General features: G+C 43.1%; 1 protein-coding gene across 9 annotated transcripts in view; it reads left to right on the top strand.

Moving 5' to 3' along the window:
- Positions 1-26,168, top strand: part of MAP3K3 (mitogen-activated protein kinase kinase kinase 3) — a 76,524-nt gene that overhangs the window by 1,568 nt on the left and 48,788 nt on the right. For 4 of the 9 annotated variants that reach the window (XM_033184014.1, XM_033184019.1, XM_033184017.1 and 1 more), the window contains exons 2-4: positions 10,649-10,770; positions 12,619-12,711; positions 24,618-24,658. In XM_033184014.1, coding sequence (XP_033039905.1) covers positions 10,649-10,770; positions 12,619-12,711; positions 24,618-24,658 — 256 coding nt within the window. Of the gene's footprint in view, positions 1-10,648; positions 10,771-12,618; positions 12,712-14,645; positions 14,921-24,617; positions 24,659-26,168 lie in introns of those variants that run through there. The other 5 variants (XM_033184022.1, XM_033184021.1, XM_033184018.1 and 2 more) reach the window with 2 other exon arrangements.

Here is a 26,168-nt window from a genome sequence, read left to right as displayed (position 1 = left end):
TGTTGTGATACTGTTGTCACAAGTTTTGCAAAATATTTGATATTGCCCTAAATAATATTAAAAGGGTAAACTTAAGTGAGAGGATCGTTTGCAAAGCCTTCCCTTGCTTCTGTGACGTGCCCTGTGTGAAGAGGGAGCCTTAATGTTTGCCTTGCCCTATAGCAAGGTCAAGTTCTTTTTGTAGGAGGTTAACTGTATGCTATGTCAAAATCACCAGATATTGTTTTGTGACCCATCTCTACACCCTGGCTTTGAATGAATTGCCTTGTTCTAGTTCATGCTATCCCTCATACAGTATGAGAAGGGTTTGTTCATTTGCTGGGCTTACTTTTTCCTTCCCATGCTTTCCTTCAGAAGTGCCTGCTCTTCTGGGGGAAGGTCTGCTGTGAGAGTGGACATAAAAGGAACCCAGTAAGGCCTGCTATTTAAATATATAATTGAAGAAATATTTATTGAATCTTTTTATAGATGAGACACACAATTCTTGTCTACCCCAGGATTCAAACATTTATCTTTTTTTTTTTTTTTTTTTGAGGCGGAGTCTCGCTCTGTCGCCTGGACTGGAGTGCAGTGGCCGGATCTCAGCTCACTGCAAGCTCCATCTCCCAGGTTTACGCCATTCTCCTGCCTCAGCCTCCCGAGTAGCTGGGACTACAGGCGCCGCCACCTCGCCCGGCTAGTTTTTGTATTTTTAGTAGAGGCGGGGTTTCACCGTGTTAGCCAGGATGGTCTCGATCTCCTGACCTCGTGATCCGCCTGTCTCGGCCTCCCAAAGTGCTGGGATTACAGGCTTGAGCCACCGCGCCCGGCCCAAACATTTATCTTGTATTATAGATTTTGAATAAATCTTCCATTTGATTTATGAGCCTATATTGTGACTTTCTCACAAGTCTTTTTTCTTGTCCTGGGGCAGCTGTTAGTCCCAAAGGAGAGTGTGAAATACTTAAGGGTGTGTAGACTATCCGCTTCCTACTTTCTTGACTGCTACACCAGTTAGAGTGCCCACATGTGTTGACTACATCTCATCTAACATGAAAATAGATATGAACTTGTTTTCACATTTCAAGACATTTTCAAAAAGTTTATAAGTGTGTGAGTATATGGAGACCAGTGATGGGGAGGAAGGAAACGATATAGGCTGAGTCTAGAGCCCCAAAGTAAAAAGGGCCAGGACCTCAGGATCTTCTCATTTCTCTCCACGTCAGTTGTCCCCCTGTCAGTTTTGCATGAAGACACATGTGAAAGGAACATGCAAGAGGAATTAACTTGCCTGGTGGCAAGTATATTAGTATATTAGCCAAGTTAGTTATTAGCCAAGCCAGTATATTAGCCAAGTTAGTTTAAGAACCACTGACCTAGCTTTCTTCACTTTCCCCCATACAGTTCTCTCCATCTTTTTTGTAAGGGGAGAGTAGATGACTCTGATATACTGTTAGAGCTAATATTGAATTCTTCTTCACACCTGGCTCTTCAATTTGCTTTCTGTAGAGCTCATTGAGGATATATATATACACAGATACATTCACACACAGTCTCTCTCTTAAATACTAGTTTCCATTTTGGTGATGAAAATTCGAATTCCCAGTTTAGTTAGTTTGCTTTTGATTGCTGTAGTTCTACATAAACTCAAAGGATTTATAAGAGAGAAACACAGACTTCTTAGTATTTTAGTTATTCTTGTTAAACTTCAGCCTCATGAAGAAAGGACTAAAACTTGAGTCTTTGCCCTGCAGGTTCTTTGGTTAAGTAAGAGTCATATTTTCTTGAGCTGTTCTAAGCCCAAGACTGAAGCCTGTTTGACAACTTGGGTTAATAAAAACAGGTCAGATTTTATATTGTCTGTTAGCCCCAGTAAATTTCTAGTGGAAATTATTTATCTCTGTAAATAATAGGAAATATTTTTTTTTGGCTTTGATACTATGTGGCTATAAAAAATTGGGATTGACTGGTTGTTTTTTCTTGGTCACTCCAGAATTCATTTCCAGATTTAGTAATTATAGTGGCAAATACTGTTCATAATACCTGAGATTGTTTATGTGGTCTTTTTATAAATGCAGTCTGAAACTTAGTGGGATGTATCACTGAAAAATGTGTAACAACTTGGAAGTGTTACAGGAAACTATAATGAATGGAGTACGGGATTACAGATGGTCTGGTTCTGGTTTGAAGTCAGAATTACCGTGACTTACAGACACCTTGTCTAGGGTACCAAGGCTGTTGGGAGCTCCCTGTTAGAATAGTCTCAATTCAGTTTGGCTAGAATCTGACCACCTATGTAGACTCTGAAGAGTTAGCAGCTGTTTTGATTGAAATTTGAATCACAGTTTAATAAATCAACATGGCTAGATTTCTCATATTTTTAAAAATGACAGTTGGATTTTAAAACTGAATTTCAGGTTGGTCATGGTGGCTTACACCTATAATCCCAGCACTTTGGGAAGCTGAGGCTGGTGGATCGCTTGAGTCCAGGAGTTCCAGACCAGCCTGGGCAACATGGTGAAACCCTGTCTCTACTAAAAATACACAAACTTAACTGGACGTAGTGGCAAGCCCCTATAGTCCCAGCTACCCAGGAGACCCAGGTGGGAGGATCATCTGAGCCTGAGCCATGATCGTGTCACTGCACTCCAGCCCAGGCAACAAGAGTGAGAGACCCTGTCTCTAAAACAAAAAACAAACAAAAAATAGCTGAATTTTAGGCATCTATAAAAAGTAAATATCTGTCCAACTGAGCATTACTTAGGGGAATACACAGAGATAAGATGAGGTTTTTCTGGTTCTATGGAAGCTGTTAATTTATTCTTTGCCCATTTGTCGAATGCCTCCTATGTGCCAGGCGTAGTATTAAGCCCTGTACCTGTGTTATCCTGTCCTCAAGTTACAGTTAGGTAAGGTGAAGCAGAAACATGTAAACAAATAAGTGCAAAATCGTGTAAAGATACACAGGAGAGAGATCAATGCTGTCGTTTTGGTGTTGACATATATAATTCTGTAGTCTCCAGTCTTTTGGGTTAATTTCATTAAACGTTAAAATGTAGTGGTGATATATATTGATTCTTATGAGGAAGAAATGGCTTACTTTGTAATATGTGTTTTAAGAATTTGAACCATCAATTAATATTGAATGCCTATTATATCTTAAGAACAGAAAAACGCCAGCATTTGACTTTGAGATTTAGCAAAGGTTCAACCATTTCTTGAAGGAGAAAAGTTTCTTGTGAATTGAGGGTCGGGCCTTATTGCATATACTCATTGTAAAATGATGTTTGCCTGGGCATGGACAGGGTGGAGGCAGTGGAAGTATGTGGAATGTCATGAAGAGAGTAAAATCTGACTCAGGGACACTGAAGCACGGGCTCTCCTGAGTGAGCAGCGCTCAGACGATCTGGTGGAACTGAGTAGAACATTGTCAAGATGAAGAAATAACATCAGTTAAATGAAAACAAAGATTAAAACATTATTTTTGGAATTGTATACATGGAAAAGAGAGTGTGTGGCATAGTAAACAGACATCATACGGGATAACAGTGTTTATTAGAGAATGTGGTGCTTCTGGCATCTTTTCTGAGTTGTTAGCCAAGGGAACTCACAAATGGAAAGTGCTTTAAGACACTACTTTGAGATACAAGTAATAGCTCAGTCTGGAAGAGTGGCTTCCTGCTGGAGCTAAAGAGAGGAGTGTGTTGCCTGGCAGCCTCCATACCACAGGTCGGGGTACCAGGAGAAGAAAAACTACATGCCACTGGGGAATTATGAATATTGGCTACTTAAAACTGCCTAAGAACTTCCACTTTTTAAGCCTGAACTCTAATCCTTGTTTCATAGATCCTTTTCTATTTCCATGAACTCTTCCCCTCTTCCTAGATTCTTAACCTCTTAATCTCTAAAATTAACCTCTTTCTCCTTGTGCTTCTTCCTGGTAGCTTCTAAGTGTGTCAGACCACTCCCACTCTCAGGAAATCTTTTCAAAGTTATAAGCACACTATTACCCTACCTCAATTTGTTCACATGTAAAGTTCACAAATACATTTTTTTTTTTTTTCTGAGATGAAGTTTTGCCCTGTTGCCCAGGCTTGAGTGCAGTGGCACTATCTCAGTTCACTGCAACCTCCGCCTCCTGAGTTCAAGCTATTCTCCTACCTCAGCCTCCCGAGTAGCAGAGATTACAGGCACCCGCCACCACGCCTGGCTAATTTTGTATTTTTAGTAGAGACAACGTTTCACCATGTTGGCCAGGCTAGTCTGAAACTCCTGACTGCAGGTGATCCATCCGCCTCAGCCTCCCAAAGTGCTGGGATTACAGGCGTGAGCCATTGTTCCCGGCCATGACTAATTTTTTGTATTTTTTGTAGAGATGGGGTTTTGCCATGTTGCCCAAGCTGGTTTCAAACTCCTGGGATCAAGTGGTACTCCTGCCTTGGCCTCCTAGAATGTTGGACTTACAGGTGTGAGCCAATGCGCCTGGCCTGTCACTCTTATTTTCTTCAATCCTTTTTTTGTTTTTGAGATGGAATCTCACTCCATTGCCCAGGCTGGAATGTGTTGATGTAGTCTTGGCTCACTGCAACCTCCACCTCCCAGGTTCAAGCGATTCTCATGCCTTAGCCTCCGCAGTAGCTGGGATTACAGGCGTGTACCACCATGCCCAGCTAATTTTTGTATTTTTAGTAGAGATGGTGTTTCAGCATGTTGGCCAGGCTGGTCTTGAACTCCAGACCTCAGGCGATCTGCCTGCCTTGGCCACCTAAAGTGCTGGGATTACAGGCATGAGCCACCTTGGCCGGCCTATTTTCTTCAGTCCTCTTAAAGCCTTCCTTTCCAGCTTCCCCTCTTCTCATTCTATTTGATTAGTATTAGTCACTGAGGATCAGTCTCTGACCCTCTTTTCTTCCCCTCTATCCCTTAATTGCTTATTCTTCATGTCCTTTCCCTCAGTTCATTTCATGAACTCTCTGACATAGCTGGAACAGCTTGCTTTTCTTTTTTTTTTTTTTCAAGATGGAGTCTTGCTCTTGTCGCCCAGGCTGGAGTGCAGTTGCTCAATCTCAGCTCACTGCAACCTCTGCCTCCTGGGTTCAAGCGATTCTCCTGCCTCAGTCTCCTAAGTAGCTGGGATTACAGGTGTCCACCACCACACCCGGCTAATTTTTGTATTTTTAGTAGAGAGGAGGTTTCACCACATTGGCCAGGCTGGTCTTGAACTCTTGACCTCAGGTGCTCTGCCTGCCTTGGCCTCCCAAAGTGCTGAGATTACAGGTGTGAGCTACCATGCCCGGCCAGCTTGCTTTTCTTAAAGAATCTTTAGTCTGTTAACAACTATATAAAATCATCCATATAACCTCTTGCTACTCATATTTAAAAATATATATTTTTATACATTCGTGTTTATATACTCTGGTTTATATATTGTGTAATTCTATGTTTTTTTTTTTTTGAGATGGAGTTTCGCTCTTGTTGTTCCAGGCTGGAGTGCAATGGCACAATCTTGGTTCACTGCAACCTCTGCCTCCCAGCTTGAAGTGGTTCTACTGCCTCAGCCTGCCATGTAGCTGGGATTACAGGCATGTGCCACCATGCCCAGCTAATTTTGTATTTTTAATAGAGACAGAGTTTCTCCATGTTGGTCAGGCTGGTCTCGAACCCCCAACCTCAGGTGATCCACCTGCCTCGACCTCCCAAAGTGCTGGGATTACAGGCGTGAGCCACTGGACCTTGCCAATTTTTTTTTTGATACAACTTTGTATTTGTGTGTTGTTTATCTTTTTATCCCTAGAGTTTGAACACCTTGAAATATCTTTTAGGCCGGGCACGGTGGCTCAAGCCTGTAATCCCAGCACTTTGGGAGGCCGAGACAGGCGGATCACGAGGTCAGGAGATCGAGACCATCCTGGCTAACACGGTGAAACCCCGTCTCTACTAAAAATACAAAAACTAGCCGGGCGAGGTGGCGGGCGCCTGTGGTCCCAGCTACTCAGGAGGCTGAGGCGGGAGAATGGCGTGAACCCGGGAGGTGGAGCTTGCAGTGAGCTGAGATCCGGCCACTGCACTCCAGTCCGGGCGACAGAGCGAGACTCCGCCTCAAAAAAAAAAAAAAAAAAAAAGAAATATCTTTTAAAACTTTCTAATGTATAATACAAGATAAGTATTCAGTAAATGGTTGTTAATGATTTATAAAAGGTCAGGCCGGGCGCGGTGGCTCAAGCCTGTAATCCCAGCACTTTGGGAGGCCGAGACAGGCGGATCACGAGGTCAGGAGATCGAGACCATCCTGGCTAACACAGTGAAACCCCGTCTCTACTGAAAATACAAAAACTAGCCGGGCGAGGTGGCGGGCGCCTGTAGTCCCAGCTACTCGGGAGGCTGAGGCAGGAGAATGGCGTGAACCCGGGAGGCGGAGCTTGCAGTGAGCTGAGATCCGGCCACTGCACTCCAGTCCGGGCGACAGAGCGAGACTCCGCTTCAAAAAAAAAAAAAAAAAAAAAAAAGGTCAGTAATAAAATTAAGTATTAGGGTAGATTAAATGGCCTCCAGTCTTTTTCCATTGACCTTTTCTCATTGATGATAATAATAGCCAGCTTTTTTTTTTTAGCATTAGTAAGTGTTACGTACCATAAGAAATAATTCATAGGTTTTCTTTTGCTTTTAACTCTCACAGCAGCTTTGTGAAAGCTTTATCTCCCAGATGAGGAAATTGAGGTTTGGAGAGAATAAATGATTTGCTCAGGTCCTCCTTACCAAATTTTTCTGATTCTGAAGTTCATATTCCTAACTGCTTCAGTCTAAGAAAGTTGTTATTTGTTTTTTTTTGAGATGGAGTCTCACTCTGTCACCATGGTAGAGTGCAGTGGTGCCATCTCAGCTCACACCAACCTCCGCCTCCCGTGTTCAGGCAATTCTCCTGCCTCAGCCTCCCAAGTAGCTGGGATTACAGGCGCACGCCACCACACCCAGCTAATTTTTTTTGTATTTTTAGTAGAGACGGGGTTTCACCATGATGGCCAGGCTGATTTCGAACTCCTGACCTCAAGTGATCCGCCTATCTCGGCCTCCCAAAGTGCTAGAATTACAGGCTTAAGCCACTGCACCCAGCCTGTTGTTTGTTTTTAAAAGTTTTGTGTTTTTAAGGAATGCCACATTGAAGGAGTGTGATAATTCAGTTAGTCTCAGTCCATACCACAGAGATAACTGGCTTGTGGCAGCCAAGTGTGCATAGTGATGTTGCTTTTTAGAAGGAAAAAAAACAAAAACAAAAACAAAACCTCAATCCAGGAAGAAATGCCTAAAAGAGCCACTTGATTTACTTCCTGTCTTTATCCATGTCCTCTGAAGTACCAGTTGAAGAACCTGTCTACTTCTAGGAATGTATTTGACTTTGACACAAAATTAGATTCTGTAATGCTGATTCACTTGTGTCAGTTGTCCCAGATTTCAGATGACAGTGCCAAACTGTGCCTCTACTGTGTTCTCAGCTCTGGAACTACCAAACAAGTTTATTCATTAAGTAATGCCAGGAATTGGTTAGCTTCCTGGAAACAGAATTTGTCAACCTGATAAACCAGCTCTTATAATAACATCATCTTATACAGAATTAGAAATTATTTCTCCAGTCCTACTTGTGGATCTGACTTGAAAAGTGGTGTGTGTATGTGTGTGCCTGTATGTGTATTCACATCCATCTTCGTTCAGTATCTGAGTTGAAAGAACTGAAAATTCTCAATTCTTAGGGTGGTTAATGTTGTTACTGATAACTCTGTGCATTCTGCTTTTAGGAGTATTGTTGGATGCTCCTCAGAAAACACTTAAACCTAGTCATAATCCTCCTTACATTGATCCCAATTTATTATTACAGTTGGTCCAATTTTTTACATATTTAATAATATATAAGCCATTTAATATATAAACCTATACATATTATTATATAAACCAATCTTCCTAGCTTAGATGTTATGCTTTAGTTTTTAAGGTTTGGTTGTGAGGATAAAAATCAAAGCAAAAAACCAAGTTCCCTTTTTGTTTTTGAGATAGGGTCTCACTGTTGCCCAGGCTGGAGTACAGTGGCATGATCATGGCTCACTGCAGCCTCAGCCTCCTGGGCTCAAGTGATCCGTCCACCTACGCCTCTCAAGTAGCTGAGCCTACAGCGTGCACCACCATGCCCAGCTAATTTTTTGTATTTTTGTAGAATGGAGTTTTGCCATGTTGCCCAGTCTGGTCTCGAACTCCTGGGCTCAAGCAATCTGCCTGCCTCGGCTTCCCAAAGTGCTGGGATTACAGGCATGAGCCACCCTCCAGTCAAATTCCCTTCTTTTTTTTTTTTTTTTTTGAGACGGAGTCTGGCTCTGTTGCTCAGGCTGGAGTGCAGTGGCCGTATCTCAGCTCACTGCAAGCTCCGCCTCCCAGGTTTACGCCATTCTCCTGCCTCAGCCTCCCGAGTACCTGGGACTACAGGCACCCGCCACCTTGCCCGGCTAGTTTTTTGCATTTTTTAGTAGAGACGGGGTTTCACCGTGTTAGCCAGGATGGTCTAGATCTCCTGACCTAGTGATCCGCCCGTCTCGGCCTCCCAAAGTGCTGGGATTACAGGCTTGAGCCACCGCGCCCGGCCCAAGTTCCCTTCTTTAAGGAAGCTATAGGGAAATTGTAGAAGGTATAAAATAATTGATGGGATTTATATGTATTAATTTTGACAGATATCTTTTTGTAGACACCCACTTTCTCCTCATTCATTATCCGCTTTACTGCATGCTTTCGATATTACAACTATGTCACTCTCATACATACTTTTGTATATGTTTTGAAGTGGAATCATATGGGAAGTTAGGCTCCTGGTATTTTCCTGCAAGTTTTAAATCTAATTTTACTGTCCTGAACAAGCAAAAGCCTCTTTATAGGCAACTTTGTCCTTTTCTGCACCTCATCAGAGGGCATATAGGGCACTAGAGCAGATTTGGTCTAGGAAGAGGGGAGAGGCAAATAAGGGAGAGGGCCAGGCACGGTGGCTTATGACTGTAATCCCAGCATTTTGGGAGGCTAAGGAGGGAGGATCGCTTGAGCTCAGGTGTTTGAAATCAGCCTGAGCAACATGGTGAAACCCTCTCTCAATAAAAAATACAAAAATTAGCAGGGCATGGTGGTGTGCACCTGTAGTCCCAGCTACTCTGGAGCCTGAGGTGGAGGATTGTTTGAGCCTGGGGGGTGGAGGAGGCTGTAGTGAGCTGTGATTGCACCACTATACTCTAGCCTGGGCAACAGAGCAAAACCCTGTCTCAGTCAGTCACTCAATCAGTAGTGGAAGAAGAGACTGGAGCAGTTTTACTACATTTCACGCTGTTCATTTCTTTCCACAGGGTATTAGAATATTTCCAAGGGGCAGTGATAAAGGGCAGAAGATGAGCACTCTATTTGGGTGGAATATTTTGTATTTGCTTCTTTAAAGGTGTGCCCCAAGTCCCCAAATGAGTCAGTTTTCACCAAAGCAAGTGTAACGACTCATCTCTCATGTTCCCTTCCCGATCAACAGATTTATTCATTTTCAGTCTCCAAATGCTATTTGAATGGGCAAATATATCTTAAAGGACCTGGGAAAAATTTGTACAACATAGACTTGGGCTGGTTTGTGTTCTGGGTTTTGGCCATTTGTTTTCAATGTGTGAGAACTCTAGTACTCCATGCTATTTCAAGAAAAGGGGATTAAAAGTAATGGCAGTAAGGTGGAGACAATGCATTGCTTGGTCAGCTTAGGGAGGAAAAACAATAGAACTACCCTTTGACTTCCCTATGGGAAGTAGAAGGCCTATAAACTTGTAAAGAGTTGGTGGGGGTTGGTGGTGGTGGTGGCATTCAGATGCTAGGCTTGTAAAACAACTTCTGTTCAAAACAGTTACCTGAGGCCCTTATTTGGTACCTTTTAAAATGTGCTCTCCTCTTTATGATGCTTTAAGAATAAGTCTGGGACTGACACTGTGCCATAATCCGCTCTCTATGGATTTATCTTTTCATTCAATACCATATTACATTGTACTGCGTTGTTCTTCACTTCAACTTTTCATCTATTTTTCCTGGTTAAGTTTCTTTGGCACTGGACAAACTGCTCTGTTTGAGCATGTCCCTTCCCTGCAATTAATTGGTAAATATTGCTGCAGGAAATCTGATTGGAGGGCTATTAAGAAACCATTAAAGGTCAGGCATGGTGGCTCACACCTGTAATCTTAGCACTTTGGGAGGCCGAGACAAGAGGATCACTGAAGTCCAGGAGTTGGAGACCAGCCTGGGCAACATGGGGAGACCCTGTCTCTACAAAAAAATTAAAAAATTATCCAGGCATGGTGGCCCATGCCTGTGTTCCCAGCTACTTGGGAGGCTGATGTGGGAAGGTTGCTTAAGCCCCAGAGTTCGAGGCTGCAGTGAGCTGTGATCACGCCACTGCACTCCAGCTTAAGTGACAGAGCAAGACCTTGTCTCAAAGAAAAAAAAATCCATTAAAATTCAAATTGCCATAGTCTGACCTTTTGGGCTGCATCTGATTATAGTTACAGGGTCTGTCATTTTACCTGGGCAGAACTCCCTGAGTATTAGTCATATAGTTTGTGAGAGAACTTTGCTAGTCTGTATTTAAGTATCTTAGTCCATGTGTTCTCTTTCATTGCAGACGAACAGGAGGCATTGAACTCAATCATGAACGATCTGGTGGCCCTCCAGATGAACCGACGTCACCGGATGCCTGGATATGAGACCATGAAGAACAAAGACACAGGTCACTCAAATAGGCAGGTGTGTGTGACCCTGGCAGAGCTAAATGAGATTTGTTGGGGAGGGGTTTTCAAATGGGAAATATATGAAAAGCCAAGGAGACTACATTACCAGGGTTGAATGCTTTTGACCCCTTCCTTTCACAGTCTGTTAAATGGGAAGTAATACATACCAACCAGGTATGGTTAAATGGTAAGTGATATTGGGAGGCCGAGGCAGGCAGATCACCTGAGGTCAGGAGTTTGAGACCAGCCTGGCCAACATAGTGAAACCCCATCTCTACTAAAAATACAAAATTAGCCAGGTGTGGTGGTGCATGCCTGTAGTCCCAGCTAATCAGGAGGCTGAGACAGGAGAATTGCTTGAACCTGGGAGGCAAAGGCTGCAGCGAGCCGAGATGGTGCCACTGCACTCCAGCCTGGGCAAGAGAGCAAAACTCTGTCTCAAAAAAAAGCCATGCAGTTATGGATCTGTGATTTGGAATCTTAAAGCCTTCTGTAAGCATTTCATCTGTTATGGGGACAGTATTCATATACGTTTTTCCCCTTTAGTGGTATTTGGCAAATATTTAATTCAGATTCATGATCCCTAAGTCAGAAGGTTTTTAGCTACCTTATAGTATATAATCAGGAAAAACTAATTAATTTGGTATTAGCTTATGTATATAATTAAGAAGGTAAATTTATTAATTAAAATGTCACATAGTATGTTCTAAAGGCAATAATGAGTGATTTTATTATTACTGTTTACAGTTGTTTTACTTTGTTAACCCAGGTAGTTGATAGTGCCTGTTTTATTCAGAGTTGTATGCTTCCTTAGGAAAACGTTGCCTATTTTTCTTAACATTTAAACTTGTGTGTCATTGAGAATCTTCTTCTCACCTGTAGTGCCACTTACCTGTTTCCTGGGTACTTTGGCCTGCAGAGAGTAGTGAATGATGGGGAGCTTTCCTTCCTAGTCGGTATCCAATGCTACGTCAGCTATATTGGGCATGTTTGATGAAAATTTGTCTATGGCATTCTCCCTTGTGGTTCTGTTTATCAGCTAACCTCTTTTCTTCTCGTTTGCATCTTGTTTACCAATTCTTCAGAATTGGTTCCTAGAGATAGTATAAGGCCCTAGAACTTTTCCTGTCTGTGGTCTGCTAGATAGAGCCTTCCAGAGTATTTCCTGCCTTTAGGAATCCTAGGGACCCCAAGGGAAGAGGAGTCCTTTTGTTTCATGTTAAAACAGAAGGATTAGTTTAAAAAGCTGCTTTTGTTGTTGTTACCTTACAGTACTGGAGGTATATAAACAGATAAGGGCCCATTCTTACACTGTTTTCAGATGTTATTCTGACTGTGTGAGTTCTTTTGGAAGGAGCATTTTACCAGAAGTGAGTCCCCTCCCCCATGCTTGAGCCTAATGACCTCACTTTCCTTCCTGTCTTCCTATGTAGAGTGTGCTTGCTAACATTGCTCCAGTTAGCTGATCTTTCTCCACACTGGACTATTGGCATGAATATCAGTTAGTGGGTAAAAAGGGGAAGCTTTCTTGAATTCGAAGGCCCGAAAGGACCAGGCTGGGAAAAGGAGGGGTAGAATGGTCACCGATAGTTCCTTGAAGGAGGATTCCTTTTTAGGACTCCTGCTTAGAGCCTAAAAGCTGTGGTGAGGGAAGTCTTGATGTTTTGCTGTGCTTGCTGCTGCACTGTTAGAGTGAAGTCAGTGGTTATGAAGGCAGAAGACTGTAAAAAGGATTGACTATTTTTTAGGAAGTAATCTTAACAAAAGGTACTAGATCTTTGGATCCATGATTTACTTCAATGTTGTCAAACTTATGTTGCACGAAGGAAACAAATTATTAACCTCAGTGTTTTTGTTTTTAAAGAAAAAACACAACAACAGCAGCTCAGCCCTTCTGAACAGCCCCACAGTAACAACAAGCTCATGTGCAGGGGCCAGTGAGAAAAAGAAATTTTTGGTAAGGATCCAGATTACCTGTTAAAGCCAAAATGTACTTTTAAATCTGCTACTCATGCTGCAACAGCGGAATTCACTTCCCGAACAAGTTGTTTGTAAAAAGCATTGGTTACCCGTGACCTGTGTTCAGTGCTTCTAGTCACCATTTCTCACAACAGTATTATTGATAAGCAGCCTCTATCAGTGCTGTCCAATAAACTTTCTGTGATGACAGACATGTTTTATATCTGTGCTGTCCAATGTGGTATTGTAGCCACTAGCTACATGTGTCTGTTGAGTAACTAAGGAACTAAATTTTAAATTTTATATAATTTAAATTAATTTAGACAGGCACATGTGACTGGTGGCTATTGTATTGGACAGCACAACTTTAGGTACTATGTAAGGAACTGTTGATTTATTGGGCAAGAAATTATGTATATGCTTGGAGATGTGTAGAGATTCATTGGTATGTTCATTCCTTAGATACGTCATGAGTTTCTATACATTGTGATAAGCTAATAATGGGAATCCTATCTAAGATTCTGTTTTAGGAAGAATGTGAAGATGTGGAACTAGTATGGCTGTTTAGAAATTGAAGCTCAAAGTTTTATGTTAATATGGGCAAAAGGGGAAATAAAATGCTAAGATAGCTTTTCCTCTTGATGAAGTCAAGGTTATAGAATGGCCTGTCCTGGGAAGCGTAGCAGATGTTTCACTTCTGATCAAGAAGGATATTCTTCAGCAAAATTCTGAAAGCAGAAAAAGCCAAAGTCTCAACAAATCCATCTCTAGGAAAGACGGGGTAAGAGGCAGTGCGGGGAAGATGTGGGGGAGAGGTATTTATAGCCTAATATAATGAAAGGAGCCTGGTGATATTATTATTTAACATACGACTTTATAATTCACAGAGTTACACATTTATTATTATTATTGTAGTTTTTGTTAGCCTTGGCCTGAGATAGAATGAAACAGTTTTCTTCATTACCAGTTCTTCTACCAGAAAGTCCATGCTTAGGAAGAGAGAGGAATGAAAGATCAAAACCTAATTTAAATGGTGAAGAGTTGCCAAATTTGGTTAAGAAATGTCTAATTGGATTACAGATTCAAATTGCAGAATCCTAGTTGAAAGAAAGTAAGCATTTTGGCTAGCTGAAAAGGTTGTTTATTCAAGGGTGGAATGGTGCTGGCAGAGGCTAACAGCCTTTCACTATGAGAATGGCAGTGCTGGCTACAAGACAGTTGAGACTGGCACAGCTTCATGGGGCTCAAGCTTGGCCCAGCAAGGAAAGCCAGAGGAGTTGTGGGTTCATTAACAGGATTATTTGGGGGCTGAGGCCTGGAAGAACTGAAAAATCTAATTTAATATCTCTGCTTGGCAAGACTTGAGACATCCCCTTCCCTAAGTAAACAAGCTTGGTAAGTAATTGAAAAAGAGAATGGATTTGAGAACAAATAGGCAGCTATGGAAGTACATGGGCAATGAGCTATTAACTATTTTCTAGGAGGTAGATTCTGTATTCTCTGTATTCTAGGAGTACAGAGAATACTGTACACTAGGAGCATTCTCTGTATTCTCCCTTTTGTATATTGGGTCTCTGGAAGCCTACAGCATGGTTAGAGCTGACTGAATATTCTTAGATGTGTGGCACATCCTACGTGTGGCTGGGTCCTATGGATAGTTTTGCAGGCCATGATGTGCAGTGTCCCTTTAGCAGTCATTAATGCACAGTGCATTATCAATGGGTGTTAGTTCTCTATGGGTCTGACAACTTAGTATAGTGAAAAGAGTGCTGGCCTATGACTGAACATGCTGGAGAAGAGCTTGTCTGGCCACAGGGACATAGCCGTGCAGATCCAGCATGTGTCTCCCATGCGCCAAGTGGAGCCCCCAGCCAAGAAGGCAGCCACACTAGCAGAGGGTGACAAGGACAATGACATTGACCTGTTTGGCAGCGACAATGAGGAGGAAGACAAGGAGGCAGTCCGGCTGTGGGAGAAGTGGCTGCGGTGGTATGTGGAGAAGAAGGCCAGGAAGCCTGCGTTGGTGGCCAAGTCTTCCATCCTGCTGGACGTCAAGCCTTGGGACAATGAGACCAACATAGCCCAATTGGAGGCCTGTGTGCGCTTCATCCAGCTGGACAGGCTGATCTGGGGGGGCCTCCAAGCTGGTGCCCATGGGCTTTGGTATCCGGAAGCTGCAGATTCAATGTGTGGTGGAGGATGACAAGGTAGGGACAAACTTTCTGGAAGAGGAGATTAGCAAGTTTGAGAGCGTGTGTAGAGTGTTGACATTGCAGCTTTCAACAAGATCTGAAGCCTTAGTGTGTGTCTGTGTGTGTCTATGTGTGTTTGTGTGTGTGTGTGTGCGCGCACACGTGCAAGTGCGTGAGGCCCTGCCACGATTAAAAACTGAGACCAACCAAAAAAAGAATGCTGGCCTAGGAGTCATAGAGTTGTTACTCATGTATGAACGCAGGGTTTTATAATTTATAGAGTGCTTTCAACAACAGTTAACAACAACACTATAAGCATGTGTATAAGGTTTACACAGCTTTTACACAAAGGTATTGAGTGGAGGCAGGAAGTAAATCCCAAGTCTTCTGATTCCTAGTCACAGTAATTTTACCATGTGTAAGTCATATAACCTTTCTGAAGTGAGTTTTTCCATCTGAAATATAGACTTAATACTCACTGTGTCTACCTCTTAAGATTGTTGTAAGATCATAGACAGAATGTGAAATATTTTGTACATTGTAAAACAAATGTACAAATGTAAAGTTGTAGTGGTTATGTCACATCTTATGTTTTGGCACTGCAGGTATGAGCTTTGGGGAAAGCTTCTAACTAGAACTATCCATAGTGTTGTGAAACTGAAAGGATTAAGGTTTTTCTATCTTCATAGGATTATCATTACTGTTTATCTGATGATCTTTGCAAATTTCTGAAGCTAGCCTAATTTCTGAAAATCCCAGTGGAGGAAGAAATGGAATCCTTATTTCCGTGGATTCCTGTTTCCCTTGAATCTTATCAAAACGGTAGGTAGATACTTGAATAGAGGCTGGGTTCTGGATCTAACCCTCCAGATGTTCATGAGTGGGTGCTTTAGAACAGAAAAGCTGCTTTCTTCATGATAGGTACAAGCAGGGCAGGGCCTTGGCTGTCATTTCTATAGGAAGAGAATTCTAGGAGCTGTTCCCCCAGCAGGGTCAGTGATTGAGCAGACTGTCTTTTGCTTTCAGTGTGAAAGACCTGGCTCTTCAACACCTCCCTTCTCTTTCAAGGGTTGTTGATAAGATGGGCTGGCTAGTTTGAAAATAAGATATAAAGCAACACACAAGCCTGGCATTATAGTTGCTTTATAATCATCTCTTCCACTGATCTCCTACAACTTTCCTGAGTCATGCTTAAAAATAAAATTTTACTTTTTGTTCTATATTTTTTTCCTTTCATTCACTTACTCTCTTTGGCAAAATAAGGACTGCAATTCTAGAAATGTGGGGAGGCATTAAAGGTATGTAGCAAATGCAGGGAGAGAAATCAGTACAGAATCAGAGCGAGGATAAGAATGATGGCTAACTGAGGCCTTTTTCAGGTCAAATTATTTCATAAACCTTTGGTTAATAAATCCTGATTTTTCTGGATTCTTGAAAGCTTTTTGGACTACATGTTCACCTGTTGAGTCCAGACTGTGAAAAGGTCATTTCTGCTTTAGTGTTCTTGTCAGTTATTCCTATTGTTCCTGCATCTGTAGCTCAGCCTGGCGGTCTGCACTGTCTCTCTCCTGAGCGTGACTCTCACTACTGCTCTCACTGGATTGCCTGTGGTGGGCAGGGGACATGAAGCTGCTTAGACCTGAATTTCTGTACTAGAACTTTTTTTCTCAGTAGCTGACACCCTCCATTCAGTTTAACGTGTACTTATGGTCAGGCTTCTCAGACACACAAAAGAAATGTATGTCGGCCGGGAGTATTGGCTCACGCCTGTAACCCCAGCACTTTGGGAGGCCGAGGTGGGCGGATCTCCTGGCCTGGCCTGGCCAACATGGTGAAAACCCTGTCTCTACAAAAAGACAAAAAGTAGCTGGGCATGATGGCAGGTGCCTGTAATCCCAGCTACTTGGGAGGCTCAGGCGGGAGAATCGCTTGTACTTGGAAGGCGGAGGTTGTAGTGAGCCGAGATCGCGCCACTGCTCTCCAGCCTGGGCGACAGAGCAAGACCCCATCTCAAAAAAAAAAAAGAAAGAAAAAAGGTATGTCATATTCCCTGTACCCTAGGAATCATGCAGTCTTACTGGGAAGTGAGGACTACATGAAAAAAGAAATAAAGTACGGATATAACTGCCTCACTGTGTGGTACAGAGAGTAAGCGCTATAGAAGGCCAGGAAAGTGAAAGGTGAGCTTGGGCCAAAAGAGCTATGGAGTCATTTCAGGTGGAAAGGCACTTCAACTAGGCTGTGAAGGAAGTATAAACAGTTAGGTGGAACGGAGGAAGGGTGGCACTCCAAGTCAGGAAACAGAATGATTAAAGACCTTGGGGAAGAAGCAAACATGGCATGTATCAGGAAACAAGGTGAGCATTGATCTGGCTTGAAGGGGGGGTTCCTGTGGGGAACAAACAGTGTGAGATGTTCAGGTAAACTGAGTGAACCTAAATCCCAGAGGGCTTTGAGTGATATCAGAGAATTTAGACTTTATTCCATAGATAATGGGTATCACTGATTACCTTATGAACAAAGAGGGAACATGGTGAAAAAGGTGATTTAGATGTTTGGAACTGTAGAGGAACGCAGAGTGGGTTGGAAATGGGGAGCTGAAATGTATAAAGGTGGCTTTAGGACTCGGATCAAGGGGAAGGGGTCTTATTGAAGGTGATATCAGTGAGAATGGGAAACAGAGTCTTATACCGGAGGCCTTTGAGAGGAGAACTGGAATTTGCTCCCTGGCTGTGAGGGGGAAAAGGAAGGAAAGAATCAAGCATTACTCAGAGGTGTGAGCCTGTGTAGCCAGGAGCACAGCAGTACCAATGTTAGAAATAGTGACACTGAGCCAGGCATGGTGACATGCACCTGTAGTCCCAGCTACTTGGGAGGCTGAGGCAGGAGGATCGCTTGAGCCCAGGAGCTCAAATCTGTAGCACACAATGATTGTGCCTGTGAATAGCTACTGCCCTCTAGCCTGGACAACATAACGAGCCTCCATCTCTGAAAAGAAAGTAATAGTTGAGAAGGGAGACTAGTTGAGGAGAGTAGTTGATGTAGATACATATGGCTAGATTAAGTTTGAGATTACAGTGGGAAAAAACCTCAAGAGTGTGTGAGGTATATGTATATGTGTATGTTGATTTTTGCAGGTCCATAATCTGTTATCTGCAGTTCTGAGATCCAAACATTACTACAAACTAAATGGGCATTTTTAGTTTCTGGTTTCTAATTATTATTATTATTATTATTATTTTTTGAGACGGAGTCTGGCTCTGTCACCCAGACTGGAGTGCAGTGGCCGGATCTCAGCTCACTGCAAGCTCCGCCTCCCGGGTTTAGGCCATTCTCCTGCCTCAGCCTCCCGAGTAGCTGGGACTACAGGCGCCCGCCATCTCGCCCAGCTAGTTTTTTGTATTTTTTAGTGGAGACAGGGTTTCACCGTGTTAGCCAGGATGGTCTCGGTCTCCTGACCTCGTGATCCACCCGTCTCGGCCTCCCAAAGTGCTGGGATTATAGGCTTGAGTCACCGCGCCCGGCCTATTTATTATTTTTTAATTTGTAGCAGACTCATTTGGCAACCAGACCTGTCCTGAATAGACACAGGGCAATTTATAGTCTTTCTTTATTCTACTTATTGTGAGTATTCGTACTTTTCATTGCAAAACTTAGGAAAGCAGCCGGGCATGGTGGCTCAAGCCTGTAATCCCAGCACTTTGGGAGGCCGAGACGGGCGGATCACGAGGTCAGGAGATCGAGACCATCCTGGCTAACACGGTGAAACCCCATCTCTACTAAAAAAATACAAAAAACTAGCCGGGCGAGATGGCGGGCGCCTGTAGTCCCAGGTACTCGGGAGGCTGAGGCAGGAGAATGGCCTAAATCCGGGAGGCGGAGCTTGCAGTGAGCTGAGATCCGGCCACTGCACTCCAGCCCGGGCGACAGAGCAAGACTCCGTCTCAAAAAATTAAAAAAATAAAATAAAATTAGGATAGCTTGGATAAAAAGCATGTACTCTGTTAACAAATAGACTCCAAATCTCAGTGACTTAACACAGTATGCCTAATACAAGGAGCGGGAGAACAGTGTTGCCCAGAGTCACTTAGCAACCTGGATTGAGGGAGACTCCTCTGTTCTAGGACATGTGCCTGCCAGGGAAGAGAGTATAGAACTTGATTCTGTCCCCAGCTCTTGGTCAGAACGAGGGACAAAATCCCCAAACTAACTTTTAAGAGGTGTAGGAAATACTTGAGCATTCTGTCTTTACCATAGTAGTACTGTCTCAGCCACCCTCCACTCCACTCCCTGGGGAGACATCACGTGATTTATAGAACATGTACCATACTACCCCTCTAAATCCAAAACATGCATTCTGAAACACTTTTGGCCCCAAGAATTTTGGCTAAAGGATAATGGACCTGTATTATCATTTACCAACCACTTGTATATAAGGTACTGTTCTAATCACTTTACCCAATTATATGATTTAATTATTTTGATAATTCCATGGGTTGGATACTATCATTCTCACTTTACAGATGAGGAAACTAAGTCATAGGTTAAGTATGAGGCTGCAGTGCCATTACTTTTTTTTTTTCTTTTTTTCCTAATACGGAGTCTTGCTCTGTCACCCAGGCTGGAGTACAGTGGCATGATCTCGGCTCACAGCAACCTCCACTTCCTGGGCTCAAGCAGTTCTCCTGCCTCAGCCTCCTAAGTAGCTGGGATTACAGGTGCCCATCACCACACCCGGCTAATTTTTGTATTTTTAGTAGAGACAGGGTTTCACCATGTTGGCCAGGCTGGTCTCGAACTCCTAACCTCGTGATCTGCCCTCAGCCTCACAAAGTGCTGGGATTACAAGGCAACCACACCCGGCCTAGTGCAATTAGGTTTAATGGCAAAAACTGCAATTACTTTTGCACCAACCTAAGTTTGAGGTTACACAGCTAGGAAGTTGTAGAGCCAAGATTTGAAGCAGGCAGTTGGACTCCAGTGCTACATTCTTAACAACTACATTTGGCCTCAGATACGTGGCAAGCAGATGAGCCTTGCTTTAGAGATTGGGGCTAGATACAGAGATTGAGGAATCTTCTATTTAGAGGCCCACTGAGAAGTTGTGTGCAGAGCAGGAGAAAGCCAGAAGTCAGAAGTCGCAAGGTTGAGGAATGGTCACATGTTTGGGGAGGAGTGGGGGAGGGCATGAACAAGAGGAACCAGCAAAGAAGCAGAAGTGGTCAGAGTGGTAGTAGGTTCCCTGTGCTGGGATAGAGTCACAGAAGTTGGAAATAGAGTTGGCCACCAGTGTGAAATGCCTCAGAGAGGACAAGGAGAATGGCTGGCTGGAAGGCATTGAATCAAATTATCTTTATCTGAACTTCCCTTATCTATGACTTATTATGGTCAACCTGACAGGTGAAATTCAGATTTAGGAACTCAGAAGATTTGGGCATATCATGTGGTTCATGGAAGCTTGTAAGGCTGTCGTGGCATCAAAGAAGCATCTTTGTTTACACTGCTTTTTGGTCACAGGCTCGGTTAGTCTTAAGTAGCAGTGATTTGTGGTTTGGAACAAAAGTTTAATTCCCTTTCTGAATAAATTCATGTAGAACAGTACTCAGGTTATGGCCCATTATGAAATAAATTTAGTTCCTTCAGTTCCATAAAGGGACTGAGGAGATTCCTTCATTAATATATCTAAATATAATGTCCTAGGGCTGGGCGCAGTGGCTCACGCCTGTAATCCGAGCACTTTGGGAGGCCAAGGCCGGTGGATCACTTGAGGTTAAGAGTTCGAGACCAACCTGGCCAACATGGTGAAACCTTGTCTCTAGTAAAAATACAAACATTAACCAGGCATGGTGGTGCATGCCTGTAATCCCAGCTACTCGGGAGGCTGAGGCAGGAGAATCACTTGAACCCAGGAGACAGAGGCTGCAGTGAGCTGAGATCGTGCCACTGCACTTCAGCCTGTGCAACAGAGCGAGACTCTGTCTCCAAAAATAAAAAAAAAAATTAAAAAAATAAATAAAATGTTGTCCCAGTTTAAGAATGAAAGCTGTTATTTTTTTTTAACCAATTTTTTTTTTTTTTTTTTTTTTTTTTTAGTTTATTTTTGAGACAGAATCCTTGCTCTTTCACCCAGGCTGGAGTCCAGTGGCTGATGATGGCTCACTGCAACCTCAAGCCCCCCGGGCTCAAGCAATCCTCTTGCCTCAGTGTCCCAAGTAGCTGAGACTACAGGCATGTGCCACCAGAACCATCTAATTTTTGTATTTTTTGTAGAGATGGCGTTTTGCTATGTTGCCCAGACTGATCTCAAACACTGGGGTTCAAACAAACCTGGGTTCCTCAAACCTCGGCTTCCCAAAGTGTTGGGATTAAAAGCGTGAGCCTTGGGGGCCGGGTGCGGTGGCTCAAGCCTGTAATCCCAGCACTTTGGGAGGCCGAGACGGGTGGATCACAAGGTCAGGAGATCGAGACCATCCTGGCTAACACGGTGAAACCCTGTCTCTACTAAAAAAATACAAAAAAACTAGCCGGGCGATGTGGCGGGCGCCTGTAGTCCCAGTTACTTGGGAGGCTGAGGCAGGAGAATGGCGTAAACCCGGGAGGCGGAGCTTGCAGTAAGCTGAGATCCGGCCACTGCACTCCAGCCTGGGCGGAGCGAGACTCCGTCTCAAAAAAAAAAAAAAAAAAAAAAAGCGTGAGCCACCACACCTGGCCCAAAACTTTTAAAAATGAAAAAAAAATTAGACCAAAAAAGAAAAAAAACCTGAGGAAATATGTGAATAAACTATGGACTTTAGTTGGTATATCAGTATCGATTAATTAATTTTAACAAAAAGAAATACACCATACTAATGTAAGATATTAGTAATAGGGGAAACTGGCTGGGTGTGGTGGCTCATGCCTGTAATCCCAGCACTTTAGGAGGTTGAGGTGGACAGATTGCTTGAGCCCAGGAGTTTGAGACTAGCCTGGGCAACATGGCAAGACCCCATCTCTACAAAAAGTTACAAATTAGCCCAGTGTGGTGACATGTGCCTGTTTGTAGTCCCAGCTACATGGGAGGTTGAGGTGGGAGAATCAATCACCTGTGCCCGGGAAGTTGAGGCTGCAGTGAGCCGTGATCGTAACACTGCACTCCAGCTTGGGTGGCGGGAGTAAGACCCTGTCTCAGTAATAACAATAATAATAACAGGGGGAACTGTGTACAAAGGGGAGAAGGATATATCAGAAATCTGCTGTATATGCTCAGTTTTTCTGTAAATCTAAAACTGTTCTAAAAATAAAATTTATTAATTAATAGAGCTACAGCGAGGTATGCTGGGCGATAGGCAGGAACAGGTAAAAGGATGTGTAACCCACCTGCAGGGGCAGACAGGACTACAAACTTCATAGAGCACTCAGGATACTCCAGATCTAGTTAAGGAAGTAGTGGGGGAAGCTGGAGACCACACATCAGAGCATGGCAACTCTGCTTTGGAGGACTCTTGTCATGGTAACTGTTTAGAATTTCAGGGGAACAGGAAAAAGAAGATAGTGAAAAGCTGCTCTCAGTGCCTGTGTGACTTAAGTTGTAGCATAGCATGGTAGTTAAGAGTCAGACTTCCAGGGTTCAAATCCTACCTCTTCCTTTACAAACAATATGACCTGACCTTGGGGGAACTTACTTAATTGTTGTAACTCAGTTATTTTCTGTAAAATAGAGATAATAATGGTACTTGTTTTGAGGATCAGTTTAACTAATATATGTAAACATGCTTAGAACAATGCTTGGTTTGTGGTAAATGCTCAATAAACATTAGTTATTATCATTGTTATTAACGGATAAAGTGGTCCATGTGTTATCTTAAAGGATAAGAAGGCTATATCAGGGTTGTATTTTTTTTGAGACAGGGTCTCACTCTGTCACCCAGACTGGAGTGCAACGGCACTGTCTCAGCTCACTGCAACCTCTGCCTCCTAGGTTCAAGTGATTCTCCTACCTCAGCCTTCCGAGTAGCTGGGATTACAGGTGTGCACCACTACTCACGGCATAATTTTTGTATTTTAAGTAGAGATGGGTTTCACTGTGTTGGCCAGGCTGGTCTCGAACTCTCAACCTCCAGTGATCTGCCCGCCTCGGCCTCCCAAAGTGCTGAGATTACAGTTGTGAGCCACGGTGCCTGGCCTTTAATTGCCATTTTAAATTAATAAAGTAAATTTTCTCAGTTTTAATTTTGAATATGGTAAATACCAATAGATATAATCCACATAAGCAAAAGCTCTTTGGGGTCTTTAATAAAATTTTTACAGTGTAAATTAGAACCACTCTTATGATTCGTTGAACTGAAAGAGAATTCTAGTCCCCTAATGCCTTGGGAAAAGGGAGTCCTTTAGGCACCTACCCTTCCTTTCAAACTCACTCCCTTTTCTGTCATCTTCTGTGTCTGCTATGTGTTCCTCATCTTCAAATACTCTTAAGCCCTCTTTCTTCCAAGCCATAGCCTATTAATTTGTCTTCTTCAATATAATTTTTCTTCATCGACTATGACTTCATTCTCTCTTTTATCTCTTATTTGCTGGTTTCCTGCCCATCTTTTCTTTTCCTCTACGCCTGTTCTTCTGTAATATCTCTCTCCTTTCCCTGTCATTTTTTAAACTCCCTCAAGTTGTTTATAATATCTCTTTTGGAATATCTCTTTCTCCTTAATTTGTTCTTTGTCATTTTAACACTTCTACTTCCTCTTATTTCTCATATTTATACTTAGTTCTGTTCTTCAATTAATTCAACCACTTAACAGATATTAAGCACAAATATTATATGCCATTTCCTTTTCCTGGCACTGGGGATATCGAAACATGATAGACCTCGGGAGGCTGAGGCAAGAGAATCGCTTGAACCCGGGAGACGGAGGTTGCAGTGAGCCGATATCATGCTACTGCACTCCAGCCTGGGTGACAGAGTGAGACTCCATCTCAAAAAAAAAAAAAAACAAAAAAAACATGATAGACTTGATCTCTGCTCTCCTGCAGTTTACAGGCTACTCATCATGGTCATTTTGGAAAAGGCTGGGGACTGTGTATAAGGTCCTGCTTTACCCCCATTGGGGTAGCTTTGGGAGGGTCTTGGGAAATCAGTGATAGTGGTACCAATGGCAGCAGCAGCAAAAAACAAATTTTGCATGTCTATTATGTGTCAGGTATTTTACTTACATTTAGTTGTAAGTTTTACTTAGATTTACTTACATAAGAACTCTGCAAGGTATGTTTAGGCTGACTCTACAGGTGGAAAAACTAAGACTCACAGAGGATAAGTAACTTGCTTGTGGTCATATAGCTAGAAAGCGTCAGCAGCAAAATTTCTTTTTGTCTTCAGTCACATCAGCCAACAAGGAAAGATATCCTGGTCAGGAGGTGATAGAGTGGGAGAAACTACCAGAGCCAGTTGTAGAAATAGGGTGTGTATGAAGCTAGAAATAGCACGTCACAGCATAGAAACGGAGCTGGGCAGCCACCTCAGGATCTTACCCTAAGAGCTTTGTTGCCCCTGATGTTAGAACTGGATGTTTTAACTCATTGGAAAGGAATGCCCATGTCTATCTGGGAAAAGAAGCTGGACCAGGAGCCATCAGGGATGTATGCCTAATGTTGCTAACGGGCTGCTCAAGGCTTTCTTGGGAATGGCAGGAGTGAAACATTCCAGATAATTCTCTAACCTGTCTATCATTCTTTTTGGCAGAGTGACGTCAGAATCAAGTTTGAGCACAATGGGGAGAGGCGGTAAGTCTGCCTTCTGATGAGTAGTTGTGTTCATGTATGCCAAAGTTCTCAGATAGCATTTAGTTCATGGAAGTCATTCTCCTGTCCTGATCCCTATGGGGCCACTGGTTGGGTAATGGGGTGGATTGGGCATAAAGGGAGGAAAGTTTCACCCTTGTCTTGGCCTGCTAATTGAACCTTGTTCCTATCTTAGCATTGGAAGCCATTTCAACTGCTGACGTTTTACTGTTCTGCTCTAGTCTGCTGCTGTGAGGTCTGACATTTTGTTAGGAAGTGAGGACTCCGGCCCTACTCAGAATCATGGCTTTCAGACACACTGACACTGTGTCACTTGTGGGCTTTAGAGGGAGGGCAGGATTTTCCTATGATATGGTGCCATTACTATTCCCAGTAGAGCAGCCCTGGCTTTGTCCACGTCAAGGGTCAGGTTGGTGAATTCGAAGTTTCTTCATGATGTGTCTAGGTCATGGGAAGCTGAACCAAGTTCATCAGTTGTAAAAGATTTTAGCACCTTTGAGGACATAGAAAGGGGGAATTTTTCGGTCTGTGTTCTGAATCTTACCTCATTAGGGAAGTGAAAGTAATGTTACAAAACTCTTCTGTCCTTTTCTCCATTGTCAGTATTTTCGTTAGTTACTTTTTGTGGGAAGCCAAGGTAGAAGTTCTCAGTAGAAAAAATGTGACTGTACTTAATTTCTAAAGTTATTTAAGGAAAACATTCAGAAAGCATACAGAGCTCTGGTCATGGGATATTTGGGACCTTGGGTGTTTGCGCATGTGTGACACATGTACACATAAATGTGCCTTTCAGTGTTTTTTCCATTATTTGCCTTTCTCTCTCATTGATATACCCCCCACTCCCACCCCCAGCTTTCCTTTGCTTTGAGCATTTGGACAGGTGAAAAGCATACCCGTTGGTATGAGGTCTTCCTACTTTAAGAGTCTCACCATAGGACCTTAGTACCTCCAAACATTCTTGATTCTGGTAGTTCTCTGCAGTTGGTACCTTTCAGCCTGCTTTGCAGCTGGCTCCAGAGGAGACCTGTGGCTAGTATTCTCCCTTTAAAATACACATTCACAGCCCTACAAGGTTGTCAGAGGCAGCCCGGTGGAAACATTGTGGAAAGTGTGGTCTGCAGAGCCAGGGTCCTTCTGCTCCCATGTGAGTTCCAGGCCTGGAGGGAGGAAGGTCTGAGCTCTGTCCCCAGCTGGTCTTCCTGTGTCCTGCCATTAGCAGAGAAGTTAAATTGTCACTTCATTGTTGCTACTTTTCACACTTTCCAACCTAAGTTTTAAAGGGATGGCCAAACTCAGAGCAATAGAAAGTTTTCAATCAAAAGCTCAATTGTGTTGGAGCCCAATTATGCAGTTAGGCTCTCCTGAATTCCCTGTTCCCAAAGTGGTATGCAGTTACAGTGAGCAGGCTTACACTGAGAAAGTGTATGTGTTTGGTTTCAGAGAAGCTGCCAGATTGAAACCACAAATATTTAAGGTGGTCAGGCAGGAATGG

The sequence above is a fragment of the Trachypithecus francoisi genome, unplaced genomic scaffold, assembly GCF_009764315.1.
Source record: "Trachypithecus francoisi isolate TF-2019V2 unplaced genomic scaffold, Tfra_2.0 Lachesis_group20, whole genome shotgun sequence".
Taxonomy (NCBI): Eukaryota; Metazoa; Chordata; class Mammalia; order Primates; family Cercopithecidae; genus Trachypithecus; species Trachypithecus francoisi.
The sequence above is the reverse complement of the archived record's forward strand: the minus strand, read 5'-3'. Positions and strand labels throughout refer to the sequence as shown.